The sequence below is a fragment of the Lissotriton vulgaris genome, chromosome 4_2, assembly GCF_964263255.1.
Source record: "Lissotriton vulgaris chromosome 4_2, aLisVul1.2, whole genome shotgun sequence".
In the NCBI taxonomy this organism is placed as follows: Eukaryota; Metazoa; Chordata; class Amphibia; order Caudata; family Salamandridae; genus Lissotriton; species Lissotriton vulgaris.
In genome coordinates, this window is record NC_141692.1 from 11452618 (window position 1) to 11478681 (window position 26064).

The following is a 26064-nucleotide window of genomic DNA, read 5'->3' on the forward strand; positions in this document are numbered from 1 at the left end:
AGTGATTGTTAAGTTTGGGAATACAGTTCCACATTTCTGAATAGAAAATTCCCTCTATAAAGTGTTACCTATATTGTTCCCTACTAATTAACAGATATTAATGACAAATGTGAATGTCTTATGTGTTTTCTCTCCTTTTTCTTTGTCTCTTTTTATGTATTAGCTTTTTAGATGCATTTTGACATTTTGTATTTTATTGGCTCATTGATGTGTTATTTTATCTACCATTAATTCAGTGTTGTCATTTGAAGTAGCTTTTCAACTTTTGGCTCTTTTAAGGCTGGATGTATGAGAGTGAAGTGAGTTATTGTGTTTGAGATTAAGTGTGGTTGATTGGTGATCTCCAAGGGGAATTATTGGAGACTAATATTCTAAGATAGAACCATGTCTCTTGAAGAAGTAGGGCCTCTCTTTTCATTTACATTTACGGTCTACCACGCTGACACAAGATATAGGACAAGGTCTTCCATGCTGACACACGATCCAGTGTATGGTCCACCATGCTAACACACAATCCAGTGCATGGTCTATGAATGTTGGCACAAGATCCAGTGCATGGTCTACCATGCTGACACAAGATCCAGTGCAAGGTCTCCCATGCTGACATACGATCCAGTGCATGGTCTGCCATGCTGACACACGATCCAGTGCATGGTATACCATGCTGACACACGATCCAGTGCATGGGGTACCATGCTGAAACAAGATCCAGTGCATGGTCTACCATGCACATTACTGTGGACACTGTGGGAGTTGTTGTTAGTCATAAATGTCCACCGCCATGCAAGTGGGGGTGCTAGAAAATCTAGGTCCATATTTGGTCAATTACAAGAAATTAATTCCATTTATTTTCAGCTTTATTCAATCACGAAATAAGAAAGAAATTATAATTTGTCTTTCTTATATTTTAAACGAGTAATTTAAGTAAAGTAAGGCAAAACAATATTGACTTTAGTCACCATGTATAGAATTAGTGCTTTTCTGCGTGCATCTTTAATCATTAATAAAAAAAAGTGGAGGTTATTCATATCCTTCTTCAGGTGCTTACAGAATTAGAGAAGTCTTATACTTATTTTAATTCAGCATTCATGAGATCAGTGAGAGCAAATCTATATTCAACTGTACACCATTAGTAAAGATGTTTTTACGGTATACATTGATTTCAGAGCAAGTGGTGGTCTCAATTCAGTGTTGACCATCAATAACAGAGTAAACCTCAGCTCTTAGTCTTCCAGTATCCAAGAGTCAGCATCCATTTCTTGCTCATGTTTACCCCATGAACACAACATCGAGCAAAACCAGTAATTGACACACAGGGAGAGGAGCATCTTGGAACCTCCAACTTTGAAATCTGAAAAAACACAAGGCAAGCATGTTAGACAATTCTGCTACAAAGAAACTCATCTTAAATATGGTTTAAAATGAGGAATTAGGCCAGGTGCTAAAAGATTAAGGGCCTGACTTAAAGTTTGATGAAGAGGTAGTAAATGTTGGCGTAGTAGAGAGCCACTGAATATAATGCAGTTGTAATACTCTAAATCCACCAGGGTCCCTCTCTGACATACTCTAAATAAGGGTTACATCTGGAGTGATGAATAAAAGTGACCATTCAACTTTTCTACATCAGCATATTTAAGAATCTCAACATGCCTCAAGGACAGCTTTAGTACACCTGGTACAACACAATGGTAAATGACAAAGTTCAAGCAACAGAAACAGCAATGCAGAGAAGGACAAAGGTGGATCAGAAATTAGATGGGGAGGGGCGAGGCCACACACTAATGCCACCGAATGCCAGACAATCGGCACTAGAAAGAGGAAGATGTTATCTTGCGTGGTGTGTGGCACTGATAGTCAATCAATCAATCAATCAAGGTTGGTAAAGTGCAACTACTCACCCTTGAGGGTCTCAAGGTGCCGGTAGATGGTGCTTCGCAGCTCCTCGGCCCTTAGCCTGAGTCACCAACAGACCCTGCAGCAACAAGGCAGGGACGACACCAGAAAACCAAAGGCAGCCATGGAGCAGCAGATGGTAGCTCCAGGATGGGTCTAGGGTAGGTCTGCAGTCCCAAAAACCCATAAATTGGGTGCAGGAGTGGGAAATGGCAAACACCAGTCAAAGGGTGGAGGGCGAGGTAAAAAGTGCCTGCATTGGAAGTGTCGGCAGCCTTAGGCAGCGGTCAGATCTGGGACAGTTAAGCACATTTCTACCTATGGACCTTGTATAGCTTTCCACTGATTTTCCATTACCACACTGGAACTGTCCACAACACAGTCCCAGGAAGCACATTAGGCTGATTTCTGCAAATACTTTACTTAGGGAATTCATTATTTTCCACTTCCATTGCTTGTGAATGATTTGGGCTTTCCAGTGTGACATCTAACATTCGCTCACCTTAACTCCTAGCTTACATTTTTTTGTGAGGATTGCAGCTGGAGTCTTGCTCACTTCTTGAACTCTGGCAGGTGCCATCAAGACAGGTAGATGGAGGTGCATGGTAGTTTTTTTTGCACGTGCATTGCGATCTTCATATTTCCTACTTGGTGCATCATGGGTGCTTTGGGGGAGCTCGCTGACCGCAGGGAGTTCATTACCCATAAGTACCAGCACTGTTCATGAAAGTAATATTGTAAGCCTGCTTTGATGTTCATGCATACATTGGTATGGACATCTGTGTACACCATGCGACACCTGCGGCTGACCTCAACAGCCCTACTACAACCACTGGAGCTATCCAATAACCCAACTCCAAACATCCAGAGGGAGGTACATCAGTGAAGGAGTCACTCCCTCAAGTCTCCAGTGAATTCAGTCTGTAGCACCTGCACCCCACTTCTCTCAAGATCTGGAGAACCCTACAACCTTACAGCAGATCACAGGTGGCTGTGGAGCTCTACTCATGAACAATTATGGGGGTGGGATGCACACCTTTCCTACATTATTTCTGTCCAAACTTTACTTCATTATTCAAGGAATGCGTGCAAACTGGTGAATGGTGCCTTGCCCAAATGGCACCTGGTTGAATACAAAAGTGAGGGGTGGGGCATTCTTTTTGCCCCTACCAGATGCACAGATAAATGCGCCATCAAGGCAATCTTGTAGTTAATCCATTGTTAGGAATTATGATCTTTTTAGTCATTTTAAACCAATGTTTTTAACATCCTTTCAAGTTACATTTGTGTTTTCAAGCCACACACGGAATGGTTTGCCATTTCCCAAGTTTCTTGTGTTCCAACCGTGCCTGTCCAAGCCTCTTAAAACAACATGACCAATGCAAAAAATTCATCCAAGGCAGTGTTTTATTAAATAAAACCCAATACATTTCGAGCAGTCAAGGGCCCTTCATCAGGGGTCACTTTAAATAACAGTAAAAACAACAGTAATGACCATTACCATTTATGTAAAACACAATAATATATCATGCAATAAACTGACATTCATACATTCACTTTTCAAAATGAGTGTTACAAAATGCCACCTTGAATGTAACTTGAAAGGAAGTTAAAAACATTGGTTTAAAATGACTACAGTGATCATAATTCCTAACAATGGATTAACTACAAGATTGCCTTGATGGCGCATTTAGCTGTGCATCTGGTAGGGGCAAAAATAATGCCCCACCCCTCACTTTTGTATTCAACCTGCTGCCATTTGGGCAAGGCACCATTCACCAGTTTGCACGCATTCCTTGAATAATGAAGTAAAGTTTGGACAAACAAAATGAAAGAAAGGTGTGCATCCCACCCCCATAATTGTTGATGTTTGAAGATTGCCCAGCTCTGGGGTAGCACCTGTCAGATTCAGATGGAATAAGAAGCAAGAGAGAACTGTCTTCACGAACACACACGGCGAAACATCAAGATTCATCACATTAGCTGGTGTTAATATTAAAAAGAAAACGTTTTTTCCAAACAACGAATTGATAAAAATAATTGGCATTACCATTCGGAGATTAGTTGCATTAAATGCTCACTTTTATTATTCGCACTGCTTTTCTGCATGGGTCAGGAAGTAATGTAATTACGCAAACTCCGTCAGATTTTTGATCAGTCCACTGAATTATGGGTAATGTAGTCAGCGTGATTTGTAATTAGTTTTGATGGCAGGAAAGCATTTGAAAGGAGCCAATCAGAAGGTTTAACTTAAAGACACATGGTTAAATAAGGGAGGGATATAGAGACAACTATCAGTTTTGAACAGAGAGGAGAAAGGATGTTTTTAAAGGCTCACGGCAGGTAAGGGAGAAGTAGGGTGGTTGATTACAGCTGAGGGATGAAGGAGGGGTGAAAGACTGTGTCATGGTGGGAGGATTGTTTATGAAGCAGTTTCGATCGTAACACAGATAAGAGGATAACGAAGGGCAATAATGAAATAGATTGAGTGAGGGACAGCTTTTTGCCATTGTGCAACATTCCGTCCATCATCTGGTGTGTTTTGCTGGTCACCCTATGTGGGAAGGGTATGCCCAGACGTGGGTCCCGTGCTCACTAGGCCACTGGAGTCAAGCTATCCTGGCTGAAGACGGCTGGTAGCCAGAAACCGCTCCTTGGATGCTTGATTCCCGTCCAGGAAAGACATGGCTTGGCAGTTCGGGCCGGACTGTTCCCATGAGGCACAGGGTCAAGGCTGATTTACATATGGCCATGTCTGAACTGGGGTGGTGTGGAGTGCAAAAAAACGATGGATTTAGCCAAGATCTATGTACTGGGGTGAATGTATGACATTTTTGTGCATTCTGTCCATCAACTGTTAGTTTTGCATTTGTCACCCAGAGTGGGACGGGTATGCTCAGATGTGAGTCCCATGCACTCCACACCACTGGAGTCAAGCTATTCTGGCTGAAGATGGCTGATAGCCAGAAACCGGTCCCAGGATGCTTGTTTCCGGTCCAGGGAAGACATGGCATGGCAGTTTGGACTGGACTGTTCCCATGAGGCACAGGGTCAGACTGATTTGCATATGGCCATGTCTGAACTGGGGTGGCTTGGTGAGCAAAATAACGATGGATTAAACCCAGATCTGTGATTGGGGGTGAATGTTTTGCCATTGTGCAACATTCCGCCTATCATCTTGTGTGTTTTCTAGCGGTTTTTAAATACAGGACACTGACATAATAATGAGAGACACAGTGCTAGGATCCAGTTGTGAGGGGGAGAGTAGGTGATTAGGTTTAAGTGGGGAGGGAAAGTAGGACAAGGAGGAGGGTGTACGTTGGTCTAGAGAGGCTTGAGGATGGTAGTTGAAGGGAAGCTGGGGCAAACATGGGAAAGCAGATTGTTGAGCTGGTTTTTAATAATCACAGAAAAAAGTGGGGAATGTATTGGCATAGAAAGGGACTGACTAAGGTGAGCGGTGGGTGCTTAATACTACTGCCTGAGAGAGTTAGATTTGGGTAATGAGAGGAGGTTGAAGTATGCACATGGCATTTTGTAACACGCATTTTGAGCTGGGTTCAGTGCTGCCCTTGTCCCACATGGCCCACACTCCCCACACTGAAGTATGTTCAGCAGCACACGGTGAGCCGGTCTCACCTACTCGCCTTACCTTAGAGTCCAGCATTGACTAGAAGTACCGCTGCCAGCAGGAGCAGGCTGGCACGGATCCTCACATAGTTGGCGTTGTTGCACAAGTCAGTGCTGCAGCAGGAAACCTGACTGTAATAACCACCATTCCATCCCCTGCCTTCTCTACACAAGGCTGAGCAGCTTCTGTATGTGGTGTCATGTTGTAATCCTGTAGAAAAACAGGAAAGAATTGTCCAAAGCTATCAATCTCAAAGAAGTCCTGGTAAACTGAGATTCATGTTGAGAGCAAATTCAAGGCCAGTGTCCAGTTTACAGACTGGCCAGGGCATCTTCAGAACCACAGAACCACAAGAAGCACCACATAGCTACTCACATAGCATGTGCCAACTATTCACCTGTGTGCATAAACATACATGTTCCGCACATATTTACCCTAATGTAGCACAGACACTTGCAAACTTGCACACATGTGCAACTGACACACACAAGTCATCCCTGTGCCAACAGCCTGTCACATACACTCACACATGTATGCAGTTACAAAAGCATTGGCAAAGCTAATAGGTCATGCCTATGAGTGCCATTGGCAATGTTTTGTAGCCATGCTGTACAGCAGAGTGGATTCTTTGCAGTGCGGCTAAATTTAATTCAGGACAGCACTATGACCAAGGCAGGGCTAATGCTCTTTTTTTAAAAGCACTATCACTTAATGCATCATAGTCTTTTTAGGATCGAGCCTGTGAGAGCATGCGCTAGCACATGCGTCTCACTTGCGAGACACTCTTGTATCCAACAAGGGCTTGGATCCCACCTGTTGCTTACCATTTGTTGGCTTGTGTGGCACTGTTCTTTACAGCCATGCAATTCATCAAGGCAGTCCTAACATAATTTCTTTTCCTCTCCTTGGAGCAGGGATCAAGCACTAATTGATTCAACTTAATCAGTGGCCGTCCGCTGCTCCGAATGTGATTGAGGTACAATTGTGCTATTTTTAACTTCCAGTGCCCTGCTAACAGGAGGTGTGTGACTAGCAAAAATGTGCCCAGCAGGACAAACAAAATTGCAAAGATTTATTTTCGATAGTTAACTTTCTTTTATTTTGCCAAGTCGTCTTTTGACACTTTTCACTCATGTTTTCCTTTGGTTTTGCTTGTAGGCGCTATTCTCAAAAAATGAGGATTGCCTTATTTCAATGCGTCTGTGTTTCATGTTTATGTGTACTTTGTGAAAGGATGCATTAACACATAATTGTGAAGTACACTGAAATCCACCCCACTCCAATCCTCCCACTCCAATCCACGTCAATCTAATCTACCCCAGTAACAATCCAATACAAACCACTCACCCAAATCTAATCCACTCCACTCCACCGCACTCCAATCCTTCCAACCCACCCAACTCCAATCTGCCCCACTACAATCTGCCATACTCTAATGCAATCCATTCCAATCTGCTACACCCCACTTCAATCCAATCAATACAAATCTGCCCCAGTCCAATACAAAACAATCTTCTCCACTCCAATTTGCCCCACTCCAATCCAAAATATTATGTCCCATTCCAATGTTCTCCCTTCCAATCTACCCCATCCCACACTCAAATCCAAAACAATCTGCTCCACTCCAATCGACCCCACTCCAATCTGCCCCACTCCAATCTAAAACAATCTGGCCACTAAAATCCACCCAATCCAATACAAAACAATTGACCATCGCCAATCCATCCAGCTCCAACCCAAACAATCCGCCCCACCCCAATAAAATCTACCCAATCCAATCCACCTCACTGCAATCAATCGACTGTACTCCAATCCACCAACCCCAACCCCCACCAATCCAATCCACCCCAGTCCAGTACGCCCCACTCAGGTCTATCTGACTTCAGTCCATCGCACTCCAATCCAACCCAGCATCCCCCACTCCAACCGACCCCACTCCACTCCACTCCAATACACCCCAACTCAGTCCAGCTCCCCCAATCAAATCCACCCCACTCCAATCTAAATCACCCCATCTAGTCCATCCCACCCCAGTCCATCCCACTCTACTTTAATCCAGCCCACTCTACCCCAGTCCAATCCACCCACTCCAGTTCAGGCCACCCCTGAGCAAATCAGTTAATCTCTCTATGCATAAAAAGAAAAAAAACACAGAAAACAGAAAGCAGTTGCGCCCATGTCCATATCTTACTGAAAATAAATTTGAAAGCAGAGAACATCTGTTATCCCAAGAAAAATAGATAACATCTGTTGTCACACTATCCATCCTTTTCAAAGGGTAAAAGATATTTCTTGAAGTGTGTGTGGTACAGTAAAACATTGCTACAAATGGCAAGAGATTTAAGAAGGGCAACACAGAAGACTACAAAATTAAACTAGTGCCTAAATCACAGCATGAGTGGAAGGACAGCAGTCAAACTGAAGCAATCAGTACTTGGTCCATGCTCCAGCAGAAAGAAGAGGAAGTGAAGCCAGCGTGCACTGGCCAATTAGAAGGCAGCAAATAAGAGGGACAGGGAAGCCAATTAATGTTAAGCACTGAGTGGACTGCAAGCCCTTCATTGTATACACCATCTCTCACAAGACAGAGCAACCTGCAGTGCAATACAAGACCCATCACAGCATCACAGGGATAGAGGACTGATGGGGTCAGCAGAGCATCATGTCTATGATTGCTTTTAAATAAAGCAATTTTTTTATGCAGCCTATTTAACTTAAAGAAAAATGAGGCATGTTCCTCAAAAAACATGAAACGTTTAACTTTTATATTTTAGGAGTAGGCAGGAGTCCACGAGGCCATTGCGTGCTCTTAAAAATATATTTTTAAACATTCTCAAATGTTATGGGGTCCTATGGGGCCCATTCCCATTATGACATTTTGAATTGGTCATTAAATTTTAATGTTTTGCAACTGTAATTTGGTTGCAATATATTAATACATAGCACTGCGTTTGGGTATTTGGAAGCAACATCCTAAACACAACCCTCCAAATACTGAACTGCAAACTGAGTTTGCAATTCTCTAGAATCTGTTTAGTGATGCAGTCCCAACTGCCCTGATTCTGCGATTCAGACTGTTCACACTCTCAAATATGGTTTGTGCATCTTGCCCAAAATAGTTTACTAGCGGTTGCAAACCCTCCCATTTACTAAATCTAAGTGTGTGCAACCTATAAAACATTTTGTAAATAAGGCCCAGTGTTCATTGAGCAGTTTAGACATTAAAGAAACAGAGACAAAATTTAAGGCCACTGGCAAGTCCAGATCAGAACTCAGCTGATACCTGGGGATACAGATGTTCTCAGAGGAACACTTGGACGATCAGATAAACTGGACCATACATGGAAATACCAATGTGCGTTACCAACCTAGGATCATGCGGGTGATTGAATGAATAAATATGGGGTTTCTGGCTATTGTGATGTTCGTGTGTGGCCCCTGAATCTTACTGCTTACACCTTTGAATACATACTGGGTGTAGCAATCCAGATGCGGATAAGTTTGGCAGAGACACCAGTGTATCATTCAGTTTGGTAATCTCATGAACTCATGAATGCCCACCTGGGAATCCTCAGAGCAGAAGAGATTTGAAATACACAAGATGGGCATGGCTATGGCTCCCACCTCGGGCAGCCTCAACAGGACCCAAGTTTGATGATATGACTGAGGCTAAAGTGGTTTCCTGAAATTAATGTTTGTAGAAGGCATGCGCCCATTTAGGAACCTGTGAAATCCTGGCTGAAATGTGCTGGTAGGAAGGAAACACTGTTAATATACAGCCTGTTCTTGACCTTTATTGAAAGGGCGCACTCCAGTGTCATCAGATTCACATTCTTGGTGTCCTCACGGTCACATGTGCAGTGGTGGGGTTGGGTGCTTTTAGCCACATCAGACGTTCACGAGGAGAGTGGGGATTCTACTTGGGGACCTGGTATAATATTGCTTATGGTAATGTTTTTACCACTCCCTGGTAGACACATACTATCACTCACTGTGCATCTAAACCTACAACCGCAAAATAACGATGGATTAAACCCATATCTGTGACTGGGGTGAATGTTTTGCCATTGTGCAACATTCGGTCCATCATCTTGTGTGTTTTGCTGTTCACCCTATGTGGGAAGGGTATGCTCAGACGTGGGTCCCGTGCTCACTAGGCCACTGGAGTCAAGCTATCCTGGCTCAAGACGGCTGAAAGCCAGAAACTGGTCCTAGGATGCTTCATTCCGGTACAGGAAAGACATGACTTGGCAGTTCGGGCTGGACTGTTCACATGAGGCACAGGGTCAAGACTGATTTGCATATGGCCATGTCTGAACTGGGGTGGCTAGGTGAGCAAAATAACGATGGATTAAACCCAGATCTGTGACTGGGGGTGAATGTTTTGCCATTGTGCAACATTCTGTCCATCATCTTGTGTGTTTTGCTGTTCACCCTATGTGGGAAGTGTATGCCCAGACGTGGGTCCCGTGCTCACTAGGCCACTGGAGTCAAGCTATCCTGGCTGAAGACGGCTGATAGCCAGAAACCGGTCCTAGGATGCTTGATTCTGGTCCAGGGAAGACATGACTTGGCAGTTCGGGCTGGACTGTTCCCATGAGGCACAGGGTCAAGACTGATTTGCATATGCCCATGTCTGAACTGGGGTGGCTTGGTGAGCAAAATAACGATGGATTAAACACAGATCTGTGACTGGGGGTAAATGTTTTGCCATTGTGAAACATTCTGTCCATCATCTTGTGTGTTTTGGTGTACAACTGTGTATGCACGACTGGAATGTATTTATTTATATGATTTTTAAAATGCCTGAATTACCCCCATCCAGGTATCTCCACACTGTGATTTCTTGTGACCAACCCAGGAAGATGATTCAGAATTGTGAAGTTTTCAGCAGCTTTCTGAAGGTAAGGAAGTCGGTACATTGGTGCAATTGGAGTTGGTTCCAGTAGTGCGGGGCAAGGTGGAAGAAAGCTTTATCGCCCATGCAGGCTAGTTTGAAGCGCGGGATATGGGGGAGCGCTTGGTGACTCGACCGCAAGGGCCTGGATAGTATGTATCTGAACAACTTTTCTGTCACATAGCTTGGACCCATGTTGTTTAGGCATTTTTACACCATCCAGCAGACTTTAAATTTGATTCTCTTTTTTACTGGGAGCCAGTGTAGTTTTTTAAGTAACTGAATAGATGCGGTTCTGGGAGGGGCATTGGTCATCAAACGGGCTGCGCTATTTTGAACTACTTGTAGTTTATTGAGGGAGGTTTCCTTTGCAGATATCAGCAGGGCATTGCAATAGCCCAGGTAGCTAATGATCAAAGCCTGGATTAGGTTTTTACTTGTGGATAGTGGCAGGAGAGGGAAAACACTTCAGAGGAGGCTGAGTGTGTGATAGCATGCCCGGCAGTAATGTTCAAGTGACACTTATGTAAGTTTCTCGTCTAATCAAACTCCTAGATTTTTTACCACCTGGTTAGGGGGAGGAGCTGATCCTAATTCCCAAGGCCACCAGATGGGGAACCATCTCAGTGATGCTTCTCCGAACAACATAGCTTCGGATTTTTCAGTATTAAGCTGAAGGAGGTTTTCTCCCATCCAATGCGCGGTGCCCTTCATACCCTCCGAAAAGGTGGATTGAATGTTGAGGTTAGATTTATCAAAGGAGAGAAGAAGTTGCATGTCTTCGGCATGTGAGATTGAAATGAAACCTAATTTCCTCAAAAGGCCAGCCTAGGGGGTAACATAGATGTTGAATAATGTGGGGGTCAAACATGAGCCCTGTGGTACCCCCTTAGTGACTTTGGTGGTCTGTGAGCGAAAAGAGCCCAGATTGATGGTGTGGGTTTTATCGGTCGGGAAATTGGTCAACCATTTTAAGGCCTTCCCCTGGATGCCTATGTCCTCAAGGCGCTTGAACAGGATCAGGTGGGAGATGGTATTGAATGCTGCAGACAGGTCTAGCAGCACCAGGAGTACTGCCCGACCATTGTCCGCTAGCGTCCGGATGTTATCAGTGACTTCGACCAGCGCCAACTCAGTGCTGTGACTAGGTCGAAATCCAGATTGTGAGTGGTCTAGACGATTTGAGGATTCAACAAACTCAGACAAATGCTTGTTGATGTGCTTCTACAAGAGTTTGCTGTGTAAAGGAAGCAGAGAGAGGGGACGATAATTAGAAACCTCTTCCGGGGTGGCTTTAGGGTTCTTCCTGATGGGGATGATCTGAGCTACTTTCCACTCAAGGGGGAGGCTGCCTTCCTCCATGAGTCTATTAAGGATTGAGCAGATGGGAGCAGCAAGTGTCTTAGATAGCAGGATGGAGGTCTTGGCAGATAATAGGGTCAAGTGGAGGCCCTGATTTCACTGTTCTTAGTAGTGCATCCATTTCGATGGTCGTAAGAGCTGGAAACATTTCTCGAGTTAAGGCGACGGGTGTGACCAGGGGACAGTCTATACAAGGACCTGACTGGGGATAGGTGGCTAAAGTAATCTTTTGATATATGTTTTTTATTTTCTGAGAGAGATTGTTTGCAATGTTGTCACATAGAGTTTGAGAAGGGTCGTCTTCGATATTACATGCCCTAGAGTTATTAAATGATTTCAGGACCTGGAATAAAGTTCGCTGGGAATTCTCCACTTTTTCGAGTTGGAGTGCGATGTGTGATTTCCGAGCGGATTTCACGTTTTTGTGGTATATTGCTGGTGCACTCTTAAATCTTTCTTTATCTAGTGGGTTTTGGGAGAGGCGCCAGAGCCGTTCTAGTTTTTTGCAATGGCTTTTTTCGGTTCTGAGATTGGGAGAATTCCGTGGAGTCTGGTGACGTTTGGTGGAAACCGGTTGCAGTTTCAGTGGGGCTCGGCGGTCAATGGTGGATAGCAAACCAGCTGAGAAGGAAGACAAGCGTTTCTCTGTCCTGTTTAATTCCGAGTTCTGGGGGGGTATGAAAGTTTTGTGGAACTTTGAGGGTGTGATTTTATGCCATTGTCTGTGTTGCCTAGTGGGATATGTTTTGGGGGCTGTGTTTTCTTTTTGACCGCTGATTTGAAAGTCGATCAACGAGTGATATGACCAAGTCAGGGGACTAGTAGCTCCATCCGTTTGTTTGCATTAAATCTAATGTGTGTCCTGCCAGGTGGGTGGGTTCATTATTTATTTTAGTTAATTCAAGTGTGGATAGGTCTGTCAATAGTGATGAAGCTTCTCTGTTTGCAAGGTTTTCACCGTGCACATTGAAATCTCCAAGAAGTAGGAAATTGCTAGTTGAGATAACATGGGGTAAGATTAGCTCCATTAGTTGTGAGGAAAAATTGGAAAGTGGTCCCGGAGGTCAGTATACAAGAGCGCCTTGCCAACTAAGTTGAGGATGTAGGTCAGCTCTCAAAACTAAGATCTCCATGGTGTCGCTGCATTGTTGGTCTATAATAGAGATTTTGATAGGGTCTTTGTATATGATAGCTAATTCCCCTCCCACCTTATGGGGTCTATCCAGTTTTTGAATATAGTAACCCTCACAGCGCAACAGCGATATCAGGTTTGGAGCCAGGCTTGGTCCAGGTTTCAGTCCGAAACCCGATATGAGGGAGGATAACAGGTCCCAAATGTTTATTGCATGTTTGGGTAGAGATCCGACATTGGCCAGAAAGCAATTCCAGCCTCTGTTACTTTGATGAGTGAGTAGCAGGGTCCTTTCTGTGCGCCAGTGACATGGGGTGGCCTAATTTCATGGTCGAGTGGGGTTGCAGTGGTTAGGGGCCATGTAGGTGCTGCGCTCAGAAATGGAGCATGGACTATGGACACTCATATAATGCTTACCCTGTGACGCCATTGGTGACCCATTAAGCTTATACTGTGGATGGTTGTGTGATGCCCATTCAGACACGTGCCGCACCAGGGTGAACATTTCATAGCAAATATCACACACATTTTTAAAATGCTGAGCCCCATGTGTTCCTCTTGTGCTTTAGTCACCATGGGTAGGTACCCAAAATGTGTACTGAGGCTGGTTGTGAAATGTCCATTCACAGAGATTTCTCTCCTGCAGTCCTTATGGGGACCAAATGTATACTATGGCCAACTGAGCTATGGCGCTATCTGTCTTAACATGTATTGTTTTGCAAACCTTAATAAATGTACTTTTCACTGATTCATGCTAAAGATATACCTCTCACTTGCTTAGCTGGTTCTTCTTCAGGAGTGGGTGATGAGGACAGTGAGACTGTATCTTGAAGTGATCTCCAACCATAATAAGTATCATCATACGTATCTGCAAAGTTTAATGGAGTAAAGGTTATTGGTCAGAAGAGTATATGTGTATCTTCATTTGGCACCATACACAGTATCTGAATTGGTGGACATCCATGTACCTGCAAAGCATGTCTCTGAGTGACATGTGTGTGGAAGAGAACATTTTACCTCAATACATGTGGTGTTCCTGTGCCAGCAAACATTATATAATTTGAGCCGGTGGTTGCACATGGGAACCACCTGCACTCAATTCCGGGAACAGGCATTTATTTTCCACATAGGCTTTGACCGAGTGAAAGCGAGGAAAACACAAATGGAGGAAAGAAAGAAGGAGGGAGAAAAACATGGAAAAGCAGTGGCAAAGGGAAAAATCAGGATTGACAAAGAACCTTCAAGAGTGATCCAAAAGGTAGGGAGTGTCTGGTGGTGAATTATAGAGACATGGGGTGGAATGAAGATGATAAGCATTGATATTCAGCTCCTCGCCCTCCAATAGCACCATCCCTGGTCTTTTGAACAAAACTTTAGGCCCGGCATTAATTCTTTTACAAATTTAGGACTGGCAGTATTCCATGCATGAAATGTGTGGAAATGTCATATTTCAGTAAACCAAGTATCTGAATGCCAAAGCTGGTACACAGATGGTTCTCTAATATCTAAGTAAGGATTTCCCTGGATGAAGATAGAAGCTCATCAAACCTCCAAGCAGCAAATGTGCACATGAAGAGAGCTCTATGAGTAAGGCACTGGAGACCCACAGGGGCTGATGCGGGGCGAAAAGAAGCCCTGGCAACAATGTTCAAACCAGCCTTCCTTCTTGCCCTATAATTCTTACTGTTTGTTCTCTATCTCACAATCTCTCCAGTCTCCTTCACTCTAGCTCTATTTTTCCCTTTTTTGCTTCCTAAATGCAGCAGTGGTCACCTGTCAGAAATAGCCTCAAGTGGCCTCAGCCCCAGGGAAATGACAATAAAAAAGCATGGCCGATCCAGCTCTGCAGGTCAAGTAAAGTGAACAATCTGAAGTAAGGCTATTATTTCCAAACTAAGAGGTTTCATAAACCATCTATATGACAATGGCCACTTCTGTGCTACTGATACCAGTGTGGCATCAAATCATCTATCCAACCAAAGCTGAACCACAGCAAAGTGCCAGCAGAGAACCCACACAAAGGCCAACAGGAGAAGACTAGGTTATGGATCCCATATTTTCACTGACACCAGTGCAGTAACATTCCACATGACTTGCAGTAACCTCACCAACTCAGCTGCCCAACATCTTTCCTGTCCTTGAATTGCTCATACAAGGGGTACACAGTCAAAATATCGAGTCCTAATTGTCGACCTACACAAAAATCGTGTTGCAAATATCGAAGGTAGAGAATTTCGATGTTAAGAATATCGTTGGACAGAATATCGACCCTAAGGTACGTAACATCGAATTTATTTATATCGATGTAAGTAATATCGAAGTTAGTAATATCGATAGCATATATATCGATATAACTAATTTCGATGTTACTAATATCGATATTTGTGATATTTTTATATTTTTAATTATGTATGTGTAATATGTATTTGTTAAGTATTTTAATTTATTTTAATTTTATGTGTATTATTTTTATATATTAAGAATGTTATTTTTAAGTAAATTTTATGTTTTAGTACTGGAGCGGGTTGTGGGTTTATAGGGGAATAGGGTGGGAAGTAATTTAAATATACAAAATTATTTATTAATTTTTAGGAATTAGAAATTAATATTAATTAATGTATGTTTTTAATTCTGTAGCGGGTTGTGGGTTTATAGGTGAATTGGGCGGGAAGTAATTTAATTGTAATTAATTAATACTATTTTTATGGATAAGTGTTTTTAAATTAATTATTAATTGGCAATTATTTATTTTAATTGATTAATTAATTATTAATTGGCAATTAATTTTATTAATTGATACATTAATTATTAATTGGCAATTATTTTTTGTAATTGATAAATTAATTATTTAATAGATATTTATTGTTATTTTTAAGTACATGTTATGTGTCAGTACCGGAGCGGGTTGTGTGTTTATAGGGGAATAGGGTGGTAAGTAATTTAAATTTACTAAATTAATTATTAATTTATAGGAATTATAAATAACTTTTTATTAATTTTGTTTCTATTTCTGTAGTGGGTTGTGGGTTTATAGGGGAATTGGGTGGTAAGTAAATTAATTGTAATTAATTATTGATTTATAATTTTTTTGTTATGGATAAATAATGTATTTTAAAATAATTATTAATTGAGAATTAATTATGTTAATTGATAATTTATTTTTTTAATTGATAATTAATGTTTTTAATTGTTAACACATTTTTTAAATTGGTAATTCATGTTTGTAATTGGGAAATAGTTTGTTTTATTGGTAATTCATTTTTTAATAGGTAAATAATTGTGTAATTGGAATTAATATTTTTAATAGTTAATTATTTCGTATTAATTGGGAAATATTTGTAATTAAGTGGTTATCAATGTTTTATAAAAAAAGTATTATTTGGTATATTGTTTAATAATTTTTAATTGAGAATTAATTTTAAATCATATTTTTATGTAATGAAATGTATTTAATTCTTTAATATTTATTATTTGGTGAGTAATATTTAATAATTAATATTTATTGTAATTTGTTGATAATTTATTGTTAATTAATTATTCAAATATAATTGCTTTTAATAAATATTAATTGTTTGTAAATGAGGTAGATTTATTTTAAATATAAAAATTATTTATAAGTATGTTAAATTTAAATTCTACGCTATCAAACTCTTTCCCTACTGTTGCACCCTTTGGAGTTGGAATAGTATTTTTTACCCCTACGCTATCTAACGTTTTCTGTGCTGTTACATCCTCTGGAGTTGGAATAGTAATTTTTATCTCTACGCTATCCAACGCTTTCCCTACTGTTGCACCGTTTGGAGTTGGAATAGTAATTTTTACCCTTACGCTATCAAACGCTTTCCCTACTGTTGCACCCTCTGGAGTTAAAATAGTAATTTTTACCCCTACGCTATCTAACGTTTTCTGTACTGTTACATCCTCTGGAGTTGGAATAGTAATTTTTATCTCTACGCTATCCAACGCTTTCCCTACTGTTGCACTCACTAGAGTGGGAAAAGTAATTTTTATACACCTGCTATTCAACGTTTTCTCTACTGTTGCACTCTCTGGAGTGGGAATAGTAATTTTTACCCCTACGCTATCCAGCGCTTTCTCTACTGTTACACCCTCTGGAGTTGTAATAGTAATTTTTATCTCTACGCTATCCAACGCTTTCCCTACTGTTGCACCCTTTGGAGTTGGAATAGTAATTTTTACCCTTACGCTATCCAACGCTTTCTATACTGTTGCACCTTCTGGAGTTGGAATAGTAATTTTTACTCTTACACTATCCAACGCTTTCCCTACTGTTGCACACACTTGAGTGAGAATAGTAATTTTTAACCACCCGCTATCCAACGTTTATCCTACTGTTGCACTCTCTGGAGTGGGAATAGTAATTTTCCCCCTACGCTATCCAACGCTTTCCCTATTGTTGCACCCTCTGGAGTTGGAATAGTAATTTTTACCCCTACGCTATCCAACGCTTTCCCTACTGTTACACCCTCTGGAGTTAGAATAGTAATTTTTATCCCTACGCTATCCAACGCTTTTCTTACTGTTGCACCCTGTGGAGTTGGAATAGTAATTTTTATCTTTACACTATCCAACGCTTTCCCAACTGTTGCACCCTCAGGAGTTGGAATAGCAATTTTTACCCTTACGCTATCCAACGCTTTCTTACTTTTGCACCCTCTGGAGTTGGAATAGTAATTTTTACCCTTACGCTATCCAACGCTTTTTTACTCTTGCACCCTCGGGAGTTGGAATAGTAATTTTTACCCTTACGCTATCCAACGCTTTCCCTACTGTTGCACACTCTGGAGTGGGAATCTTCATTTTTACCGACCCGCTATCTAACGTTTTCCCTACTTTTGCACCCTCTGGAGTTGGAATAGTAATTTTTACCCTTACGCTATCCAACGTTTTCTGTACTGTTACACCCTCTGGGGTTGCAATAGTAATTTTTATCTCTACGCTATCCAATGCTTTCCCTACTGTTGCACCCTTTGGGGTTGGAATAGTAATTTTTACCCTTACGCTATCAAACGCTTTCCCTACTTTTGCACTCTCTGGAGTGGGAATAGTAATTTTTACCCCTATGTTATTTAATGCTTCCCTACTGTTTAATTTTCTGGAGTGGGAACAGTAATTTTACATTCTACGCTATCCATTGTTTTCATTAATGTATTTGTTTTGGGACTTTAAATAGTATTTTTATTTATTTATGTATTTAATATTTTTTGTATTATTTTAGATAATATTGTATTTTATTAACTTTTAAAATATTGAAAGTATATTTAATATTTTTAATTTATTAAATATAATTAAATATTTTTATTTATGTTATTATTTTATGTGTGTAGATGTATTTGTAATTTATGGTAATTTATTGTAATTTATTAATTCATACCTAATTAAAATAATTCATAAATATTGTTATTAAGTAAGTATATATTATATGGTGTATGTTTATTTTTAATGAAAGTTTTATTATTTAATATGTATTATTTATTTTTTTTAAACATTATTAAATATGTTTAATTTATTTGTAAGTATTATTTACTTTATTGAACTTTTTTTTTTAACTGAAAAAAAAACGATATTTAGAATTACGATATTTTTAACATCGATATTTTAGTTTTGATATTTCTGTACTTACCATGTTGTAGATAGGGTGTCGATATACTAGCCTTCGATATACCAGCGTCGATGTTGCTGTAGGTAGATATTCTGTCCATCGATAATCTGTCAGAGATTCCATGCAAGGACCAGCCAGAAAGGAGTCAGATCAAAGGGAAGCCAAATCTAGTGTTTTCCCTTGAACTAGAGGCTGAAGTATTCCCTATATGGAATGGGAGGGGTGTAGGATGAGCACTGCTCGCACCTCCCTGCCACGGGACCACACGCCAGAGAATGCTCCTTCTGGGGCTGTCAATAGCTACTGGTGCGGGCCACAAAAATCACTCCTTGCAGCAATGGCCTTCCACCTATCGGCATTTGCTGTGCTGCACCAGGAGGGCAAAGGATGGTTCTCTCCACAGCACATGACATAAGTATTCTCTGTCGGAGGATTCAGAGTGACTAGGGCAAGAGACGTTGCACCTTGAGTACAGGGTGAGGTCTCCACTAATTTCCATGGATTTGGAAAACAAACAATGAGACTCTGGTATTTCTTCGGATTGTGCCTACAGAGGGCAAGGATTACCAACATCCCATCCCTACCATATAGTCCGTAACTAGGAAGGATCGAAACAAAAGGGCTCTGTATCCTTAGGAAGGCCATTGAACGTGTTTGGAACTTGTTAAAAGCAGAAATGTGTTGGTACTCATAGATAGGGAATGGTGATGTTGTTTCTCTAATATATAACATAAGAAATAAAAAGGAGGCCCCCTTATCTGTCGTCTTAGGGACAGGGGAGATATATTGTCAACGCAACCTATGTTTACTTTATGTGATTTTTAATGTTTTAATGAAATGTTTAATGTTTAATATACTTTATGTATATTTTTTAAAATGAGTTGTTATCACTGTGATAAAATGTTTACTTTTGAATAAATGCACAAAGTACATATATTTTTCCAAAACACCGTTCTCTGGTTTCTCTAATTTTCTAACTTTGATTTTGTCTTTTTAAGTATGAAATGTGTGCTATAGTGTTCTAATTGTGTAAGTTTTTGTGATTGATCATATTAGTTGGCTCATGCATCGTAATTCAGCCCTTTGCTTCTAACACAATTGTGTGATTGGTATTGCTAAACATTGAGTCCTAATTGGGTACCATTATTCCACTTTCTACCAACTTAGTGGTATTCTTGCGGGACAAATTAAGTTTCTCTAATATACCCAATGCATTTTTAATCCTGCCAATGAGGGCCTATCATCAAAGTATGGAGAAACCCTCTTAGATTTTTCTTTCTGCAATAGGAATCCCTCTAAAAAATTGCTGAAACATGCGCTCCACACTAAGCATTGGTCTGCACCTATAATTAAGCATGCCACTATTCAGTGCGTAAGGGCAATTTTAACAACCTAATTGGAGTCCAAGTACATTTTTTCTCCCCGTATTTGCTTCCCTAGTCAAACGGGTTGTACAGGTTTGCTAATGCTTATCTGGTTCATTTTAGCAATAATCATTCCACTAAGATTAGCTGGAGAAAATATATCTGGAATCACCAATAACATGAATATTGACAGGAAATCTAACATAAACCACACTGCAACACTGATAGATAGTACCGAACTTCATAGAGATTAGTTCATAACAGATTTTTCCCATAATGTCTTTCCAAAACTTTTTTACGAATATGTGAAGATTATGGATATTAGTGATTGTAATGTATGCATCCAATTATTTGCATCTGTATCAGAAGGTGTGACCTACCATCACCTTCCTTTGATGCATGGGATAACCTGTAGTGTTATAGCCAGAATATTATTACACTGACACAGATGCTGTTTTTGCTAAAGTTCCTGTAGTCCACAAACTAAACAAAGTAAAACCTGCTAAAATCGTTGGAGGACTTTTCTTAGAAACGAAAGAATTAATATTAGATTATGCATTTAGACACAATATTACTTGTAGGTTAAGGAAAGACGTAAAGATTTTCTTGTGTATGGTGGAAGAAAGAAGGGTTTAGTTTCAAAGGAAAGCAACAGGAGAAAAGATAAAAACCCCACCTTGAGCTATTGAAGAGGGAGGTTATGGCAAAGGTGAAATTAATGCAGCAATGGCTTTAGATTGGCCGCAACATGGGAAGTTGTGTATTAACAGAGATAACACTATGTATAATAACTATTTCGTAGGTTCCAGTGAATGTTAAGACATATACAACATTTTGGGAGGATTGGGATTCACAGAAGGAAAAGATCCAGTATTTCCAGGGATCTATTATATCTGTGGGAACCAAGCTTATTATAGGTTACCAGACCATTGGTATGGAACATGTTTTCTAGGCCTGGTCTTTCCAAAAATATTTAATGTGGAAAGAGGGACAAACGAAATCCACAAGATAGGTAAACCATTATCCCGTAGGAGAAGGGAACGCTTCTCAGAGATAATTTGTAAAATTTTTGGAGCATTGATACCAGCAGTGGGAGTATCTTTGAATGCAGGCCGAATTCGGAAATTGCCAACCGTAGTGGATCGTTTATCAACGAATAGTGCTGGAGAGTTCTTGATGGTAAATACCAAAATGGTTGCCATGAGAGCTATGGTGATGCAAAATCGACTTGACCTTGACATTCTTTTGGCAAAAGAGGTTGGAGTCTGTGGAATGCTGAAAGTACAACATTGTTGCACATATATTCCTGACAAAAGTCAGAATATACAGAAGTATATAAAGAACATTCCTAATTTGCATTAAGAGATTGCCCCACAGGAGGTTGAAGGTGCCTGGGAGAAGCTTGGTAAATGTTTTTCCTCAATAAAACAATGGTTCACCGAAATAGGTAGTTCCCTGATAGGGAAAATACTAATTCCAGTGACTCTAGTAATAGTGTTAGAGCAGTTTAAGAAGAATATGTACAAATGGACCAAAAAGCAAAATTAGAAGAACGCAATTGTCTGAAATAACAAATGCAAGTGGACAAGACACATTTTCTGACAAAATTGTAGAACTAGGTTTTAAGTGGTGATGTTAAAAATCACCAAAGAGGGGAATTGATGGAGCAGGGTAAACACAATATGTTTTTACCCCCTCAGATTTGCTCTCCCCCCATAATCCCATATCATTATTAATTTATATATGTGATTACTAAACAACAATCACACCTTGATAGGGTAACCAGCTTTGAATTGCAAAATTTAATTTACTAACAAATGTGATGCGAATAACATTAGTGATGTGTTTTGTGTATTAAGTGGAGTAAAATGTAAGATTTATGTTGCATTTGAAATTGCGCTGTGGAAAAGAAGTTAGATGGTAAGTAAAATGACTTTAAATGTCGCTTCTGCTAGTTAATACCTAACACAGGTCTTTAGATTGGTGGGTGGTAAACAGAAGGGCTTATTTTCTATGTTTTCATTTCTGTTGTGCTTGTTCTCTAATAGTTTCATTTTAGCCTGCTAGGCCATGCTTCGAAAATGGCCACCGGAAATTAATGAAGTCGCGCGGGTCGAACCAAATGCCCCCGCGCATGAGCAGTACTAATGTTCAAAGTCATGATTAGGCGAACTGTGCCCAGAGTGAGCGATGTCAAGGCCAGCTTGGCCTGGGACTAGGATCGTGCCAAGAGTTCAGCATGTATGCTTGGGAATGGATGAAGAATCAAGCGAAAGAGGATGGACTATTATGTGAACATCGAAGATTGTTGCAAAAGACATTGATAGTTATTTGGATCCCCTTTGGAAATGGTTGATTATGTAGACTACTGTATATGCTATTGTCCCTAAACTGGTTTGAACAAGGAGGGCGATGAGGTGACCTTCACCACCCCTCCAACGGAGCAAACATTTTGATTTCTGCCCCCAAATATTGCAACTTATGAGTGTAGTGAGCCAGAGAATATTGTATAATAGAGTCCTAAGCTCATAAAGAAGTAGGAATGCTCTTCTTTCTCATCCTGATGCTGCAAGAGACTCTGTCATTTTGGACTTTGGACTTAATTGGGGAAGGAACAAGATTGTTGTGGGAATTTCCGCCCGGGAGGGATGCGACGAGGAGGTTAGAGGGACAGTCAGTCAGCTTTGGGAGTTCTATCCTGTGACCTGTGGTTCATCTACCTTTCCTGGTGGACCATTCTTACCATCGCCCTAGGCCAAGGGTAAAGAGTATTTTCCATTTTTATTTTTCTAAACTTTACCTAAATGTTTATTTCTCCTAAAATATTCTGATTCTTTTCAATGTTTTAAAGTATTTGCCTAATAAAGAACCAAACTAATTTGGTCAAAAAACTTAGATAAAATAATGTTTTAACCTTTAAAACGAGTCTGTGGTCCTTTAATATTAACTGTAAATATAATTTGAAAAGTTTTAACTGTGGTTAAGCTGGACTTGATCACCATCAACTGACTCAACTAGTTGGTCCCGCGACCGAATAGCGGAGTACCTTGATGCTTAAAGCAGTCAGGATCCTAGGTTACTGCATATAATGTTTACATAAGGTATAGGTTGTAGTTCTGACATTTTAATATTAATAGGGTACCCCGTTGTCCAACAGCTCATTACTTAAACATATATCCGGAAAACTGAGTAAATGTGAGTGCACCGTGTGATGGGCCCACCGACAAAGGTTTGTATGAATACAGTTGTGTAGGTTTTTTTCTGAGTTTGTATCATAAGGAAAATTTATGGTAGCCACGCTGGATCAACACAAACTCCCACAACACAGATTTGAGTGTAAAGTTGTCAAGTTGGTCACAAAGTCAGAACGCTGATCAATACAATACCCAAACATATTTATGAAAAGGAAGAACAGCAGGCAACTTGAGCTCCATCAAAGGCAAATTTCCCAGTAGGACCCTACTCACTAGAAATATGTTACTCTGACAGTGCCTACATGCCCTACTTGCTGTCCCTTGGTTGACCATGTCCAACTGTTCACATTGCAAGATGACTATGGTGTGTGGACTGTAATTAACATCCTCCTGCCTTCATACTGGACACCTACTGTTGGGCCAACAACCTTTGTTCTCCATGGAAGCTTATAGAATGCCTTATCCAGAGGCCTGAGTGAATGAAGTAAAGCCACTGTAGAATGGGGGGCATGGAAATGGCTTTTTATTGATTAGACATCCCCAAAAACCTAGCTAACCACATTTTATAGCGTGGGGGATCTGCATCTTTTCAGTGTGCTGCCAATAATATTCTGTAAACCGCTGTCCCCACAAAAAGACATGATTTTACCTCCGAGCTTAGCCCCAGTGTTATCATAACCAAGAATGAAAAGTGTAGATGATTCCACCACACTATGCACAAATACCTCTTTCCAAAATCCTGACAGCATCCTTTTAAGTGATGTTAATTTAACACAATCATAAAACATATGTGGCAGAGTAGCTGGCCCTGACCCACACCTGGTGCAAGAATAGTCTATTCTTTTTTCCAATGCAAACAACTAAGCAGGGGTAAAGTATAAATTAAATTAAAAATGGTCTTGTAAAGCTGGGCTTTCAAGTTAGAAGATAAGAGTAGTTGTGATGTTAAAAATAGACTCATGTCAATGTCAATATTGGGATTAGCCAGCTTGCAAGCCAAAGACGATTCTGTGTGTTCCAGGTCGTCTGGGAGTTTCTCAAGGAGTAGGCCATATATTGTTCCAATTCTAGTTAAGTTCTTATGTATAATATCTAAAAATGGGATATTTTCCAGTGAAATCCTAGGAGTCTTTAATCTTAGAATAGTATTGACCTGAATACATTTAAAATAATAATTATTGGAAATTTCAAAAGTTCTCTTTAGATTCAAAAACCTATTATTCGCATCTCCTGCCAAGAAATCCCATACCGTACTTACCCTCGCACTTTCCCATTTTTTAGCCATGTCATCTTTAGCCTGTAGGGATAACAGAGAGGAATGCCAGAAAGGGGTATACCTGTTGAACTTCGGAATTGCCATGAATGCAGAGACCTTACTCCAGACTTCCTAAGCGTTAGTGATAACCTTATATCTAACTTTTTAATAATAACTTGGTTCTAATTGCCTCAGCAAAAGCCCTTGAGCTTTCTTTCCAATTCATAATTCGTATATAGAAGGTATTTCTGTAACCTATGTGTTTTCGTTTACAGCCCGGGTACCAAAAAGAGGTATCATTTGATGAAGAAAAGCAGCCCAGTAATATACCATTATATTAGGAATAGCTAAGCCACCCCTATTTTGTGGTAAGGATAGGTATTTCAAAGACCTCCCAATCTTCCCATATTGCCAGACAAAATTAGACATTTGAGACTCAAGTGTTTTTAGAATATTATTCTCTACAATTAAGGGGATATCGCGAAACAAATATAATGCCCTAGGGAGTACATTCATTTAAAAAAAAATTACCTCTGCCAATAATTGACAGATGCAAGCTGTTAACTCTCAAAAGATCTTTCTTGATATTCTTAATTAGTGGTTCGTAATTCAAGTTAATAATTAATAATATTTTCAATCTTTGGGCTTAAGCATACCCCAAGGTAGGTGGCCCTTTTCTGTCCTCCTAGGATCATCATAGTCGATATTATCAGTACATAAAATAATTGTTTTATTTTTATTGAGGGAATATCTGGAATACGGACCAAATAGCTGGGTGATTGTCTCGATTTCTAGAATAGCCTCAGCGGGATTCGGTGTTAATTCTTCCACATCAACGGCGAACACTAGTATTTTGGTCTCGTACGCACCAACAATAACCGGTTTTATTTTCTTGTTCTGTAACAATTTAATAATCAAATGGTTGATGTACAAAGCAAACAGTATCGGGGAACAGGGTCATCCCTGTCTTGTTCCTCTCGATATAATAATTGCACGAGATTCTATACCCATTAATTGAAGCTTGGCTCTTGGTTGTTGATACATGGCACTGATCGATTTAATAAGCCCAGGCCCAAAGTTCTTTGATTCTAGCATGCCCCAAAGAAAATCTCACGACACCCGATCAAAAGCTTTTTCGGCATCAAGGAGGATCATTGACATCCAGCCCCCTGTCCCGGAAATTATATCAAACAGAGAGATGACTCTACGGGTATGATCTGTTGTACCCTTACCAGGGACAACACCATGTTTCCAGGGGAGAACAGATGTTCAATGACCCTCCTGAGCCGATTAGCCAGGACTTTTGCATGAAGCTTGGAGTCGGAGTTAATCAGGGAGATAGGTCAGTATGATGATGGATTCTCGACAGGTTTGCCCTTTTTAGGAAAAATGATTATATTCGTCTGCTTCCACGACTCTGGAGGGGTGCCACTAAGCTGTATTCCGATAAATAAATCCAATAAAAAAAGGTATTATTTTTGCTCCTAGTATTTTACAGAGTTCTAGGGGGATTTTATCGGGGCCAGCAGCTTTCCCAGAGGCCAAGCCAGACAGGGCTAATTGCAGCTCTGTAATACTAATCTCTTTTACGAGGTCTTCTCTGGTTGTAGTATCTAGAACCTTACTCCACCCAGTATCTACTGTAAACTCTTTTAAAAAATTTTAAATTTCATCTGAATCAGCTAAGATGTCACTTTGATATAATTTTTGATA

General features: G+C 40.4%; 1 protein-coding gene across 1 annotated transcript in view; it reads right to left on the reverse strand.

Annotated features, from left to right (window-relative positions):
• Window positions 1–992: 992 nt before the first annotated feature.
• LOC147718125 (uncharacterized) overlaps window positions 993–26064 on the reverse strand; it is a 61891-nt gene continuing 36819 nt past the window's right edge. Inside the window, exons 3-4 of the mRNA XM_086919248.1 lie at window positions 13682–13783; window positions 993–1351 (exon numbers count right to left, since the gene is read on the reverse strand). Coding sequence (XP_086775374.1) covers window positions 1224–1351; window positions 13682–13783 — 230 coding nt within the window. The 3' untranslated portion in view covers window positions 993–1223. The remainder of the gene's footprint in view (window positions 1352–13681; window positions 13784–26064) is intronic.